Source organism: Lonchura striata, chromosome Z (genome assembly GCF_050655825.1).
Source record: "Lonchura striata isolate lonStrDom1 chromosome Z, ASM5065582v1, whole genome shotgun sequence".
Lineage (NCBI taxonomy): Eukaryota > Metazoa > Chordata > Aves > Passeriformes > Estrildidae > Lonchura > Lonchura striata.
This window is the reverse complement of record NC_140740.1, coordinates 59,107,112-59,123,859: the sequence shown is the minus strand read 5'-3', so window position 1 is coordinate 59,123,859 and position 16,748 is coordinate 59,107,112. Positions and strand designations below refer to the sequence as shown.

Here is a 16,748-nt window from a genome sequence, read left to right as displayed (position 1 = left end):
TTATTTACCAAGATGATCAGCTAATTTTTTCTGTCAATATCTAATATCCTTCACTTTATACCAGTAATACAGAAAAGCTACATGAGGTTTCCTGTCTCCATATACTCATACTTGAGTTCAGAAACAATGGAATATATTACATTATTAGCATTTTAATACTGTTTTTTTGAATGATAGAGTAAAAAGGATTTGAAATAATTAATTTTTAATGTTTTTATCATTTTACTTCAAATTTTACATTTTACAAACACTACATCAAATTACTTACCATTATCATTTTATTGGTGACATTCACATTTTCTGCTTCATTGTCTCGTTTGAGGATAAAATATTGCATATGGAGTATTTTTAAGTTATTGCCTGATTACATTTTAATGATTTAATGGAAATGTGGAAATAATTCAGCTAAATGTTGAAAATTTTTGATGAAAAATGAAATAGATAATTAATAACTTAAAATGGTATCTACTGAAGAGTCAAAATATATCGCAGTTTTCTCACCCTAAAACCAAAGTGCAAATTTAAATAAACCATCACTAATACAGTAGCATAATGATTTGTATTACTTGTATAACATCAATCTAGAAATCCTGGGAGCTAATTTATTTAATTTTTAAATTAGTATTGAGATGTCAAGGACATGAAGCTGAAGGAGTCTTTAATTACATTGTAGAGTAGACAATTAAAAAATGTGGTTGAGGGAAGGCAGCATTCCTGCTGAGTACCAGAGATGTATCTGTAGTATTGAGGTGCCAAATATTTTTTAAACTCAAAAACTGGCTAGATAAAACTAGCTAGATAAGACAGGACAGTGACTGCTGCTACAATACTACAGGAAGTGCTAACAGATAAACTGTAAATTTTGAACAGTCCTGTGGGACCTTTTCAGTAACATTTCCATGTATCATGAACAATCCCGAATAAAGCAGCATACTTTCCTGACCAAGGACCAATGTGTAAAGAGCCCTTAAGAAGATCAGGTATATGTGGCAGCAGCTCTATGGCCACAGAGAGCAGGCATGAACTTTCCCAGGCACTTTCCTGGGGAAGGCTGTGAGAAAATCAGAGACAGAATGAGAAACAATTCTTATCTCCACTTGTTTCACCTGCAGTTGTGCACATGTGGAAAGTGTAATGGAGATTTATTTGCCAGAGGGTAATTGCTCATTTGGACACTGGATGGTGTTTGGATTGATTGACCAATTAGGTCAAAGCTGTATTGGACTGGCAGTAAGGGTTACTGAGTGTCTTTAGTACAATATAGTGTAAGATGATATAATAAAGCAATTAATCAGCCTTCTGCAATTATGGAGTCAATGCTAATTATTACCTGGCGGGGGGCCTGCAGTGACAAGTATAGGCAGGTTAAACCAAGACCTTGAGGGATTTCCTCTTCACAGACACAATGAGCAAACAAGCTCTTAAGCCACTCTTCTGTTCCTATCAGCCACACACGGAAAGAACAGTCAGTTGTTTTCTAGGCAGTGGTCAGTAAAATAATCTTGTGCTGATTTTGCATTTACTAAGCCAGGCTGAAGGGCAGATTCATCCAGTATCTGGCACTGCTACCCAGTACAGATATCCAATAACTCCCCAGAAGCAGTTGCTTTGCTGTCCTTTGCTTATCTGCTATTTTACACCTTCATGGCTGCTTTCTTGCAAGAACCAGCCATACTCTGGTTCATTACATCTTTTTTACAGGGACACAGAAGTTTCTTTGAAAAGATCTTGAGGTTTTGTTTATATCTAGTACAACAAGGAGTTTTGTTCCTCTTTGTCATGCTTATATATATTTTCCTTCCACTTATATATGTCACAACTTTCATTAAAGGCTGTAGAATAAGTCAGGTTAAGATTCCCACCTGAGTATAAGTTCAGAATTTTGGGAGAGGAGTACGTCATGCCTTAGCGATGAAATAGATTGAAATAGAAGAGCAGCCCCAGAGGACAGAAAGCAATGAAAAATAACAGCACATAGTCTTCTTTGGATACATTTCAGCAGTCATAGGTGAACAAAAATACCTTAAGAAACCTGGAAATATTGGGGAACCTTTTACTGTAGCAGAAAGGAAAATCAATGTGTGCCATCAGATACCCTGTATAACTCCTGAGGCCTTGTTATAGGACACCTGCTCCACTGAGGGCCCCAAAGTGCTGGGGAGACTAGAGAGTGCCCGGCACAGCACTCAAAGGACAATGAAATCCATTTGGTCTCCTACATAACTCTGCCCCGATGAGTCTTTCCTTGAGAAGCAAGCCCTGAGCTATTTCTTTTTCCAGTGTCAGTCTGATGACTTGTCCAGAAGTGTTCCTCTGATCAAATCTGTCGGCTTAGTCAGGACATTTTCTGCAGTGTTCATCAGAGATGAAGTTTGTCATGTAGGATTTGTCTGTAATAAAATAATTTTAGTAGAACCAAAATATGGGATTATATATACCCTCAGTCTTCTTTTAGGAACTTTTTTTAAACAATAAAAAAACTGTAAAAATTATGATCAAGTTAAAAATTGAATGTCCTCAATTATACATTATTACATTTTATGATTAAACTTCCAGAGTGTAATGGTGGAAACCACTTTCAAATAAATCTACATTTTAGTGCCTCATCAGAAATGTAGAAATATTTCAACCAAAGAAGGTGTTTGGTATGAAATTAAACAGATTATTATTGAGTTATTTTTAACTAAGTAATTTTACTAAACTTATACAGACAGTATTTATTTTCCAGGACTATATCACAGCAAAGAAATCCTAATAGATTTAAGACTCAGGAGGTTTAGTTTAGTTTCAGTCATAGAGAACTCAAATGTAAGTAAATATAAAATTTGAACTTGCTTTCATAAGAAGTTATGAAAACTCCAGAAAAGCCATCAAATTGTGTTTTACAATAATAAAAATTTTGTAAGACACAAATCCAGTTGCAGGTGTATATGAGAAACTAGACTTTACAGTGACAACTCTCATTGATTCTGCTGGGATCTAGATCACTGCTAATACATATATTTAAGGCTTTGGATCCCCACATAAGAAATCCTAAAGAACTAATTTTAGAGAAATGTGATCATCAAGTGTGCATCAGGTCACTTTAGAAGGAAGGTCTCATATTGCAAATGACAAATTGAGACAGACAAAATTAGGTGGTATTGTTTGGAATTTGAATTCAAACCCTTACCTGTAAAAAATTAGATTTTAGACTTTAACATTTAAATAAGTTTAGATATAAAGTTGGCATATGGATTTCTGACACTAAGATGACTAATATGGAAATAATATAACTAAACCTTCTGAGATTCTTTCCTTAGTACTCTTCTGAGTACTGCAGAGAACTGCAACAACCACAGATTTCAATCAATCAGGAGGAAGAAAAATAACCCCTTAAAGATTTAACTGGTTACCAAAGAGAGACTGGTTGTATTGAATAAAAATAACAGTGAAAGAAAATTGTAATTAATTCTAGATGGATATGTACAGAAAAGTACAGAAATGGACAAAAATGTAGGTCAAGTTTATCCAGCATTGTACTGCCTTTTGTTATTAAGGGAAAACATAATGTTCTTCTCAGATGTTTACACCTTATTGAGGAAATCACTTATTCTAGTCCTCAAACAGTCAATTCTTGTGTGACGACTTTACAGAATTACTCATATATGAGAGACTTCATTCCGTTAATCATTTCAGTGGTCCTTTGCTGGCATCTCACTAATAACTCTGTATCCCTTTTGTACAGGGCAACCCAGGACTGGCCCCTAAAGATGGTCTCATCAGTGCTGAGCAGAGTGACAGGGTCTTCTGTGACCTGCTGGCCACACTCTGCCTAATGCATCTGGGACACCATTACCCTTCTTGACTCAAGGATGGACTGCTGGCTCGTACTCAGTGTGAAGTCTACCAGAACGCTCAGGTTCCTTGTGTAGAGCTGCTTTCCAGTTGGGTTACCTTCTGCATGTATTGAGGCATGGAGAAGCTGTTCCCAGGTGCAAGACTGTTCTTGTTGAACAGCATGATGTTCCTGTCAGTCCATTTCTCCAGCCAGTCAAAGTTCCACTGGACAGCAGCACAGCCTTGTGGTGTATTATCCACTTCTTCCTCTTTTGTCCGCTGCAGCTTGCTGAGGGTAGGCTCTGCCCCAAAACCCAGGTCATTAATGAAGATGATGAACCGGATAGGACCCAGGTTTGTTTTCTAGGATACACCACTATCTACCTGCCTCCAGGTAGACTTTGTGCCACTAATCACATCATAATGAACTTGCTCTTCAAGCCACTTTTAAATCCACTTCACTGTTTGTTATGGATCCTGTTACTGAGAGAAGCCTTGGCCTGAACTAAGCTGAAAATGGGACCATATGCCAAATGGATTTTATTTAACAAGAAAATGAGAGTGAAAGAGAGAGGGAGAGTGAGTGAGAAGAAAAAGAGAGAGAGAGAGCAGCAGATAGTCACTATCCATAGATCCAGAGGTGTCCTTTTGGTCCTTCTTTACCCAGGAGTTCTTGGTGGTAGGAGTTCTGGGATCATTCAAAGCCTTTAATTATTTATAGATTTTTGTAAGCAAAGGAAGTAATGGTCATTGGTTACATAGTTCTCTTATTCCATTGGTTAAAGAATTCCCTCACTTGTAAAGCTAATTAGTCCCATGCTTAGTCTTTCTCTGGCTTGTCAGTTGGTGGCTGCAATCTCTGCCTGACAGAATTACCTTTTACCCAGCCTGAGCTGACTTCAGCATAGTTGGTAAATTGGCTTTCCTTGTGGCAAATAAATTCAGCCATTTTCACTGATACATTCTTATTCCCCAGCTTTGTTTACCTCCCCCTAGGCCTGAAATAACACTCAGACAATAGTACCACCTTTCTCTTGTCTCATGTATTCCTCACAGTGTCTTAATTCACAGCCCGTTTCAGGTATCCACAGAGGAATTTTTTGTGGGGCGAGGTCTGGTGGTTGCAGATGCCAGTTGTCCCATAACCTGCTGATCAGGATCTTTGTTTGACCACTGACAAGCATGTGAGCAGCAGCTTCTTTACAGACTTTGTCGCAGTGTGAATTTTTGTCTGGATTACCCAGGATGTGCTAGCTAGTGTCACCCTGTTCTTTCACATGTTGTACTATGACACAAAATAATTTACACACATTCATGCTAGATGTAAAAGAAGGAAAAGACAGGAAGTTTATTTCTGATCTTGTGATATATAGAGTTTTAAAAGTGACAATGGATTGGAGGATGGAATTGCTACCTCTCCAACCACACTGGTCAAACTGACAGTTTATCAATTTTCTCTTCCTACAAAGAAGAATATAAAACAATTATTATTTACATGAACATGTGTGAGAAACTCTAGTATAAATATGTAAACATTAGAAGGTATAGAAAACTTTTAGAAGAACTTTAAAACTTTTAAAATAACAGATCGACAAGCTAGATCTTGCAGGCCTAGTTAGGCCATTCTGTCACTCCATTCTGTGCTTATCTCATGGCAAAGTCTTTCTGTGGTAACTGTGTTGGAGACAGGAGACTGTGATCTTTAAGTCCTTATCCTATTACTGACTGCCTTAAAAGTTTTTTGCTAAATAAAAGGCATCTCTAAGGATAGCTTGGTGTCTTGGTCGAGACCAGAGCTATCCAAAGCATCTTTCCTCACAGCCTCTGCCTGGTTATGGGGCTGGACACCAGGAGATGCTCTTGATGTCCTACCTTTCTTTTCTGTTCATCTGTGACCTGGAATTCCCCAGAGGACAGTGCACATCTCATAGTTATAATGTTGTCAGGATTGCAAAGAACAAAATATACTGAAAACACATCCAAAAAAGCAATACTACACAACATGAAGACAGTTACTTGTCAGATGATAGCTACAATAAATAATCTTACTCCCAGACTTTCATATCAGCAATCATTTTCTCTAAAAATGACAAAAAAACCCCACCTAAACTCTGGCTCTTCCTTCTTTTCCATCACAGTATCATAAACTGAGGCTGTTGTTGACATGTGATACAAACACGAGGTGTGTGTGTAGAATACTGGAAAAAACTTAACTTGGATCTCAGCTTCTGTAGACAGGCACAAGCCATGAAAGACTCTGTTGTGCTTCTCAGCAGCTGCTCCCTGAGCAGCTATTGTTTTGGATTTTCTTCAGAATTGTCCCATGAGAGAAACAAGATGATTCAACCTTTGGCAGGTAAGGGAGCTACAAACATACCCATTGGTTGACAAAAAAGCTCACACACTTCTGAGTAGGCATGAAGCTCCCTTGCCTGTAAAAGTGATACCTAAGTCTTGTCCTGGATTTCTGCTGTCTTCAACAGCTAAATGGTCTTCACTAACTGCACCGGTACTGAGAATTCTTCATTATCAGAATATGCTAAGATCCAGACCATGCCCCCAGGTGATGCTGACAAAAGCTGTCTGGAAAATACTGAAACAAGTAAAAGGCTGCTAATATAAAATAAGTTAATCCCAGTAGTAAAAAAATCAGCAAATCTTTGCTGCACCAAGCAGAAACAAAAGAGACATCACAGAATACAATGAATGAAAAGAAATAATTCCACCAAGCAAAATCTAGTGAAATGACTACAAAATATTAAAAACAACTCAAATTTTATTGTAAACATTTTAATACTATGATATAAGAGATACAAGCTTGCTGATCAGGATAAATTTAACCAGAAAACAGCTTACAAAGGACCTGCTCTTGCTCCAAGAGCTATTAACAGCATTTTACAGCAGACTTAAAGGAAAACCAAATTTGAGCCTTTAAACTGTTTCTGCATTTTTAAAAAAGTATGTATGTAAAAAAACCCCAATATATGACAAAAAATGTGCATCTCCACTCTATACCTCTTAGGTGTTTTCCTATGGAGGATTGATCTCTCAGAGTTGGAGTAGTCTTCAAAATGTACATTTTTAATAATTTAAGAATAATATTTCTCTGGAATTAATAACAACCCATATAAAATAAAACAATATTGCTCAATAAACAGTTTAGGCCTAGAAGAAACGTAAAGTTAAACAATTTGAAATGTCCTGCAAAATTGTGAGTCCTACTAGCTTTAGAAAAATGTCTCTCTCAGTCATAAATTCTTCTTGAAAATTTACAAAAAAGGCCAATATTATATTGTGTTTTTACTTTTCTTTGTGGTCCTTTTTTCAAATAAAACCATGCTATTAAACATGATGAAACTTTTCTTATATAACTAGTTAGCTTCTATATTACATTTCTTATGTCTCAATATAATTTGAATATTTACTGAAAGATATTTCTTTACCAGACAACCTGGTTAAAAAAATTTAAATAACATTATTACTGGAATTTTAGACTATGTCACTTACAGTAATTTTTCATGACAATTTTTTTATTTTAGGTTTTTTGAAATCAAAATATAGAAGCAATTTTTTCTTAACAGGGAGTTGGTCCTTCCCTTTTCTGACATATGAGCAGTAATTTCAGAAGTTTAGAGAGGCAAACAAAAATTGCAGTTAGAATGGCAGTCTTGGCATATATGAGAGAGCTGTTTAAATTTATGGATAATATTTTATCATACACACCCACACATCTGCATGTAGCCAAATAGGAGTCTATGACTTATACCCGCTAGTTTTTAAAATACTTCCACCGAATGTTTTATTACAGCCTTAAAGCTTTTAAAACATTATGCTTAATGCCACTAATAATAGAGCCAGTCACTTTTAGGCAGAGACAAAGTAACTGAATGGATTATTCTTATTACAAAAATGTGTTTTTGTCAAAGCCACAAGTATGTGGTGATGCTGAATTTCAGTTCTTACATCTCTTTACATTTGAATATATTAAAAAAAGAAGACAGATTATTTAGTCTAATCATTGTAGTTATAGTTGTAATTTTAAATTCTACTTATATGTTCTTGAAAATACTTTTTTAATGCAGCCCATTAGAAGACTAAGTATTAGTAGTTGATTTACTGCTGATTTTCAGATTACGTAAAAGTTTCTGATCCTGATCCCTTCATAACTGTAAGAGGCTGGAGGTGTTGCAGTAAAGGAATATAAGATCATGCTTAATAAAATTCTGATTTCATTCCAACACATTTGGCAGATGGCACTTTCCAGAACACATTTCTCCTTGTTCTCTGCTAGAACAGGGGAGTACACAACCTACTGAAAAACCACAGGTCTCCCACACAAATTCTGATACTAGAGGGACAATATACATACACTCACATGCTTTTCTAGATGAAAGTACAGTGTACTTTGAAGATTTATGCCATTAGAAATAAAAACTTCCTTGTACCTCCCTGAAAAGTAAAGCTGTAAACTACTTTGTGCCATTCTTCAGAACCAAATCCCATATTAATTTATAGTATCTTTTACTATAATTTAATAGATGCTCTTTCACTTGAAAATACCGTGTAAAGCAGCAAGTCTGGAACGATTGTTGAACTGGCTGCAGTTTGGTACTATAACTCATGAATCCATATATAGAATAACTATAAAGTGCTTTAGAATAGTTTCATAAGAAAGGTGCAAATAAATACTGTGCCCTGTTATGTACCCTTCCATGAGACATAAAGTCCCAGAGAGCCCACATTTAAAAGTATCCTCAATTTTTACAGCGATTTAATAATGATACTGATTTCTTCCACTGCAGAATGCTTCTGTCTCCAGTATTTATTTGGGTCAGTGTTTCACAGCATCATAGCTGGCAGGCCTGCTGGTTGCCCTCCATTAGTCTTGCTAGATCCAAACACACTCATCTGAATAGGTAAAAAAGGTATGGTGCTACACTGTGAATCTGCACAAAAATGGTCCTCTTATTGTGCAGAACTTGTGGTCGTTAGCTGATTCTTTTTTATTGCTCTCTGCTGAAAAGATGAACTGGCAGCACACTGCAGTGTAATTTTTCTTTTTGGTTAATAGGCTCAAAATATCACAGTGGAATGCTGACAGGTCTATGAGTTGTCAAAATTTTCCAGGATTTGGATCATGGCACTGAAATACCGCTGATGAATGTCTACATAATGCATGGTACAGGACTGCTCCTGCTCCCAAAAGATATGAGTGAAAATGGGAAGCTTCTTTATAGTTTTTATGTATGAGGAATTGAAGCACCAATGAGTGAGTGAAGTGTGTCAACACTCCCAAATGATTCTATAGATTACATTCTTCATAATACACCAATCCCCGCTAAAAACTAGGAGTACTTCTACAGAGTAATAATTTTACAAATTAGGGGTAAATTCTTTTCCCATCAAAATCTCCCAAAGGCAAAACTCATACTGAATGAACTATGATGTGGATTTCACATTACATCAGTAACCAAACTCAAGTACTTTGTCACATATAGCAGAAGTATTGAACAGCTTCACAGCATGCTTGATGAAGTCTATTCCAATTCTGAATTATAAAAATGCAGTATCCAACATTTTACCTTTTTCCAATATTTTTCTATTCACAATTTTTTTGTTCACATGGCTGTCATTTTCCTTAACTGTTACTTCTACAGCCTAAAGAGGGAAAAAGAAATAACAAAGGAAACAGAAAACAATAAATCCTATTATCCAGTTGAGTGAATAAATGTAGATGATCACCATGTCCATATCAAACCGCCATCCACAGCTATCATCCTCGAAGTCCATATAATCCATCCTGTGAGCAGCATGTGGGAAATGCCTCCTTGTTACAGTAGTTGAGTGCCTTCGAAAACCTGCTGAAAAAACAACTAGGAGATAAAAATCTTTTTAAAAGGAACCAGATTGACTGGCAAAAAAAGTTAACACTCCTTCCTCCAGTTATCAAAAAGACAAATACAAGCAGGAAATCTCACACCTCACTGCTAAGTTTCATCACTTTGTGGAACAAGAAGCTATCTTTGGAATTGATTTTGTAAGATTTAAAAAGTAACACTGTGTTCCTTAAAAAGTAATTGCGTTCCATGTCTAGAAAATAATGTTTGTTTGGATTTGGAATTCTCCACCATAATAAAGTAATGATATCTGCTTATGTTATCCAGATCTATGTACACCTCTCTTTTGGTGCCTTCTTTCACTGAGTTTCACTCAGTGATCTAGAAGTGAAAGGCTCCATATACTGTAATGAATCTCTTTAGTAAGTAGCTAAACTGGGTTCCCTAAGTCTACTCATCTGAATTCTTCAGTAATCAAAAGTATTCACATTTGTACATACATACATAGTTCAACAGCTGATACACATTTGAATTCCTGTTTCTAGAATCTGTCATTCTTTCTTAAAAGTGTCTTCTAAATAAATTGTGCTTGCTCTAATATGATGTTCATTATGTTTACTATAATGCATATCAGGTTAAAATTAAATTCTTAAATCACTGTTTGTATGCTGATAACACCTTAAACATATATAGGCAGGTGAAAACAAGTCAAGTGGAAGTAAAAATCCTGTGTCTCCAAGATGGCCTAAATGTGGGGTCCTGCCAAAAAGTCTGTCCTCTTCATTGTTCTCCAGACTTCTCCATGTAGCAGTACCTGTAGAAGCATACCTCTTCCCTGTGTCAAGACATGAGGTTAGAGAAGAATCTGTGCAGCTGTGTCAGACAGTAGGCTGTGACACAAAAGAAAAAGCCTGGAAGCTGTGGTGCAAAGGCAGAAAATCTGTCCCATTCTGATAAAGGACAGTTGTACTCTGGATTTTTGATCTATTTTCATGTAATGAGCAATTTTTATGATGCATTCTGTATTCTTTAATAAATGACAACAAAAATAACCTTCTGTATCTCCAGATAGAGTGGAAGTAAACCATGTTGTTTAACCATCTGCAGACAAAAGCTGAGAGTTGTAGAGTCCCTCAAAAAGTGAACAGCAACATGGAGTAGGGGTTTGAACTATGAAACAGAAGACCTGAAGAAGCATCAAACACCGTATAATGTATTTTCTATTTCTTAAAAAGAATCCTATCATACATTACTTCAGTCCCCAAATAATTAATGCATGGGCATGCAAATGTGAAAAATTATATTTTATTTAACTTTCTTTCACATGTTGCTATACTCTGACCAAGAACTTCTACTCAAGTCACATGAATGTGCATGCACAGTGCTGGCAGAGTCTGGCAGACTGTTAGTGGGAACCTGTTGCTAGATAACAAAAACACTATTGTGTCTAAATCACACTTTTATATGCACCAAAGTGTGCAAACCAGAAAGGATTTTCAGTAAGCATCAGTAGGCACATCTGTTGCACTTTGCAACCTTCTGTTGAAGAACTAGAAAAACACACACAAAAAAAACCAAACAAAAAACCCAAAAAAAATTTAAATATCCTCCCAATTTTATAAATTGACCTACTTTTTTTAAAACTTGAAAATAGAAGGTATCAGATAGAAAGGTTTACTCTAAAAATGTCCCTAAATGAATAATATGCAAGCCACAATAGCCATTTACATTATAAGTATTCATGTAAAATTAAATTATATATGAACAAGTGTTCTGAGGTTATCAGATATACCAAAGTATAATTTTGGCACAGTCTCTTCTTTCTGCAGTGGATAAGAGCTATTGAAAGACTGTGAGAAAAAATGCAAGTATAGACTGAGACCTTCCCATATGTGCCCTTGCAGCACCTGGCAGCTTAGTGTGCTAGACCTTTGGAAGCTGTTTTCAGAACAATGTGTTAAAACAGCATTGCATGTGTCCCTGCATGCTTTTGAACCAGATCTCACATTTACTCCTTTTACTGCACTTTGTGTCCCTTGGTGGAATAAATAAAGTGTTTTCCTTTCAGGTAAAACTAGAAACAGAAGATGAGCTCTAAGATCACAGAAATGTTCCAGTAATATGCTTCAACCACTAATGGGCATTTAGCCCTCGGGACTGCAAGTTGTCTCACATGCAAATGTGGACATTTGACCTCACAGCATAAATTTCTGTGCTGCATTATGGCTGATATAATTGCTAATGCAAGAATGCCTCTGAGAGATAGTGACTAATCTTTCCTACAACATCTTTATGCCATTCATAATTTTACAGACCTCTTGTATCTGTTTTCTCTAATATTCTTTCCAAACAAAAGAACTTTTGAATTTCCTTTGTATGGAAAAAGCTTCTAAACTTCAGACTATCCTTTCCACATTATGCTTCACCCTCCTTTATCTTTCTCTAGAATTATATGCAAAATTTGAGTTGTGGGATCACCACAAATCTAGACAATGACATAATATTTTGTTATGATTCCTGCTTACCTTTTTACTTTGACTGTGCATGAAATGTTTTCAGAAAAATAATCCCAGTATTATCCGATATAATATAAATTTCAGAATACATATATATTTCCAATATAATATAAATATATATCAATATAGTATAAATTTCAGAAAATTAATCCCAGTATTATCCAATATAAAATAAAAAAAAAAGTCTTTTTTTAAATGGCAATAGCAAATTTACAGCACATCACAGTGAATATTATGCATAATGCCTCTGTGTACACCTGCTCCACCACCTGACTGTCCCTCATAGTGAAAGTGTTTTCCTTACTTGCAATCTGAACTTTTCATATGCCTTAATGTTCATCCTCTTGCCACACACCACAGTGAACAGGTGGTCTGTCCCCCTGGCGGTCTCCTTATAGGTATGATAAGGTTGACGGGAGATCCTCCCCAAAGCCTACCCTTCCCCAGACTGAAGAAGCCATTTCTCTCAGCCTCTTCTTCCAAGTCAGGTTCTCCAGGCCTCTGAGCATCCCAGCTGAACCTGGGTCGCTCTGCTAAACCTGTTCCAGTCTCCCCTGTACAAGGGAGGCAGGCAAAACTGCAGGATTTTAGATGTGGTGTTGCCTCCACATGGTGTGTTGAGCAGTAGGGGATAAAAGCTTCATACATCATACTCCTGTTCACAAAGTCCCAGATGCTGCTGGCCTTCTTTGCTGCCAGGGCACACTTCCAGCTCATGCACAGCTTGCTCTCCATTAGGATGCCCATGTGCTGAGTCTATCAATCTGTCCTTAACTTTGCTGTTCTCTGCAGGCCTGATGAAAATGTATTCTGTTACTTCCTTCAGGTCACTGATCAAAAGAACTATTAGCTGACAAGTTCATATTTACTATCATTACTGAAGTGAATAATTTAATATCACTATACATTTTACCAGGTGTATACGTGTCACTTTCTCAAATGACATATGAATATTCTGAACTACAGACACAGACCACTGTGTCATTCTGACAAGGTTTCAGTTTGACTTGCTATGTGGTCTTTTACACTGTATTTTCCATCTCCTACTTGGTTCTGTTTTCCTTTTTAGGTGCCTGGCAAAAGGGTCTTTGTCTGATGGAGCACCTGCATTTCGCCAACTTCTTGTTCTGTCTGAATAGCAGCCCCACCACTGAATCTACCAATTTGTTGTCACCTGCAGACTTGACAACAGCATGGAGGAAAAAAAAATTCAAAATTTCCAAGTATTCTATAATTTTTCAGGTATTCAGGTGTTTTTATGTTGCTTTCATGCTTTGACAAATGAGGTATCATCCCAAACTTTTTGCATAAATGCCAGCTTTCTCCCAAATGCACATCAAAAGGCATTATATTTTGGTTATGCTGATGTAATATCTACATTTCAAGATTTTTTAGTTAGGATGAGCTGTGAGACTTGTATTTGCAATAAAGAAGAATCATATATTGCCAGAAAGGTTTATGAGAGAACAGCACTTATCCTGTGTGAATGACTGCAGGCACGTCCCATTGACTTCTCATCTCGTCCCCCAAGCTCTACCTCAGTCTCAAGCTCTCCACTATAACTCAAGTTCACAAAGAATCCAGTACCTTCCCCAAACTAAGGCTATTCGATTCAGCCACCATCCTTCTCAGATCCAGTGATCCACTTCTTCCACATTAAGAGCTTGAACCACACCACCCTCTTGCCTCAGTATGTCAGCTCCACACACCTATTGTCTCAGAAATCCTTTTTTCTACAGAGCCATATCAAATTACAAACTCCTTCTCCAGGATGCCTATCAGAACATCCAACTTTCCTTTGTTAAAACTTCTACTATCACCTTCCAAGGCCTTTTCCACAGCAAAATCATCTTTCCACACCTCCCTCACTATCCTGCTCTTATCTTCCTCTCAATTTCTCTCTGCTTCCTTTGCATACTCCTCTGCTCTTGCCCTTCTGATTTTACCTGTGGGCTCTCACTATCACAAGATAGCCTAAACATCTCTTCTTTTTCATCTCCAAAATCCAAGTCCTACTTTCTGATAGCTGTTGGGTTTTAGAAAGCCTGGATGTAAAATGTATTTAAGATGTAAAAATTTCCTTACCTGAAACCATTTTTACATTCACTATGTTGTCTGTCTTACCAGTTACAGACTTTTGTTGGGCTTTTGGTTTAAGTGCTGAATTCTATCACAGTCTCAGGGAGGCTAACTGTGTTTAAGCAGTAATTTGTGCATGCTTAAAATGTGATTTATTGAACTCACTGTGCCTATGATACAGATAGCCTCTGCACATGAACAAGTCAGTTGCATTCAGGTTAGTGAGGAACACACAGTAACTGCTTTATAAAGGTGTCAAAGAATTATATCTAAAAGAGTCTAGAAGAGTCTAGATAAGCAATCAGTTACCGTGAAAATCTGAAAATGCCATGTCCTGAAGCCTTTCATATGGAACACAAGACTTGATTCCATAAGGGACACTCCTTTCCATAAGGCAGAGTTGGGAACCACTGTGGCAGCCAGATGTCTGCTTTGTGACTTTCATGAGACATTTAACATGAAAAAAAGAACAACATGCTATGGAAAAAACTATGCAGAAATCCCAAAATGTGGAAGTGTCACGGACATACATTTCATTTGTCAAAATAAAAGGCTTGTAAAAACTTCAGTCCTACAGAATAAAGCACCAGGCAAAAAAAGCTTCTTACTGTCTGGTATTAGCAAAACTATTGGCATTTATATCTAAGAATAGTTTCCCCTCTCTTAAAAGTTTATAAATCCTTCATGGATCTGAGAAGAGAATATACCAAAATGAACCAGAAATATACAAAATGGAAAGGATGAAAAACCCCAACCAAAACAATTAATAGAAGTTCCTGTAACAATGACAGTTCTTAAAAAATATTTATTTCATACAGCTCTAACTTCCCATATCATTTCATAATTATAAATACAATTTTTTTGGTAGATAATCTTGGAGTTTTTCTACAGAGGTGTGCAAACAAAATAAACCCAGAATTTTAAGGTTATTAGCTACAAATCAATACATAAAAGCCATACTTGAATTTAGCATTTCTTTGTATCATTTTTGGTCAATCCCTTAAATTAACATCTCTTAGGCCTTTAGGACAGAGTGCCAACTTGTCATTTGAACTTTTTCCTCTGTGAAATACTGTAAGTTGCATTCCATCACAATTACAATTATTTTCACTTGACAAAGAAATTTGACGGTTTTACTCTAGAGTGGAAATAAATATAATTTTCCATTCAAATATATCTTGTTAGGTATCACTGAGAATTATTTATAAGTGAAGTTTTCTGCACATTCCTATTATTAGTTTGAATTCTAAGAAAAAATATAGCACCTCTTTACCAGTTAACAATGATGTTCAGAATACTAAGCAAATAAAGAAATAAAAAGTCTGAAGACAGTTACCTCCTGCTATTTTATAGCTAAATAATTCAGCTTTTACCAATTAAAATATGAACCCATGAGGCTAGCTTGTATATTGTGAAAAATAAGCAGATGGTGAGAAAAGAAAAGGAAGAAGTTTGACAGTTAAGGCCAAAATCCATAAAGCCACCTTAAATGCATGCATACACATTTTACATTGGCTATCCTGCATAATTAAATATCTCACTCATTTATTAAATAAGAAATATATTTACGAATTGTATGAGAATTATTCAGGAACTGTACAGTTCCTCTCACAAATTCAAAGAAAAAATAGAACAATTCATAATTTCTGTATTGTTTATTTTCCTGAAAATAAAGGAATCAAGAAATGAGAGGACTGTGGGAGGGCATAATGACCTTAGAAAACATGCTCAGCCTGTGATTATTATCACAGAAAACATAATCATCTATGATGATTCTATAATTATCAATGCTCACAAATAGAAGCCACTTGGCTAGCTTAACTGCTAGGATAAGTACTAAAATGGGAATAATTAATCCACATGTCACAATGTAAAAGTCACTTGACTTTGGAAGACTTGAAGGAATTTTGGAAGATAGTCAGCAATCAGATCTTTTTTTTTTTAAGTAACTAGGTGAATTACCTGTTTGCTTTTTCTTTCTTCCTCCAAGTCATAATGCAAAAAGTACCAAACAGTCAGAATATTATGTAACAGCTGAGGACTGATATCGAGGAATGAAGCTGCATGGTCTCATGCATGTCATAGATACCTAAGTGCATATGTTTCATACATTCTAGACCATAAAATATGTTGCTTTGATTTCAAAGGTAAGACTTGTACATGTATATTGATGACATACAAATTACAGTTATGATAATTTTCATATATTTGCCTTTAAGTTGTAATGACTTTTGTTCACGTTTCCTTGTGAATAAATTGTATGTGTGTAAATTGTGTATAATTGTGTATCCTTGTGTGTAAATTGTAAATAAGCTAATTTAACATGGACAATTTCTCTGTTTGCCATGACAATGCTGACAATGAAAACCAGGGAATTTCAAATACCACCTTGAGGTATTTAACTTTCTGTGGTATTTTCATCAATAATCTATATGAAAAAATAATTTTTAAAAGTATTCAGAATATTCTAAATTAAGGAGTTTTAATCTTATTTTTA

At 36.0% G+C, this 16,748-nt stretch overlaps 1 protein-coding gene and 1 long non-coding RNA gene across 8 annotated transcripts in view; one reads left to right on the top strand and one right to left on the bottom strand.

Moving 5' to 3' along the window:
* Positions 1-16,522, top strand: part of LOC144248383 (uncharacterized) — a 40,645-nt gene extending 24,123 nt beyond the window's left edge. For 2 of the 3 annotated variants that reach the window (XR_013341721.2, XR_014951594.1), the window contains one exon: positions 3,728-16,522. This is a non-coding gene — a long non-coding RNA (uncharacterized LOC144248383). The remainder of the gene's footprint in view (positions 1-3,727) is intronic. The other variant, XR_014951595.1, reaches the window with a different exon arrangement.
* Positions 6,560-16,748, bottom strand: part of RNF180 (ring finger protein 180) — a 69,589-nt gene continuing 59,400 nt past the window's right edge. For 4 of the 5 annotated variants that reach the window (XM_085567756.1, XM_021534372.4, XM_085567758.1 and 1 more), the window contains one exon: positions 6,560-9,680. In XM_085567756.1, the coding sequence (XP_085423882.1) occupies positions 9,478-9,680 (203 nt within the window). In that variant the 3' untranslated portion in view covers positions 6,560-9,477. The remainder of the gene's footprint in view (positions 9,681-16,748) is intronic. The other variant, XM_085567757.1, reaches the window with a different exon arrangement.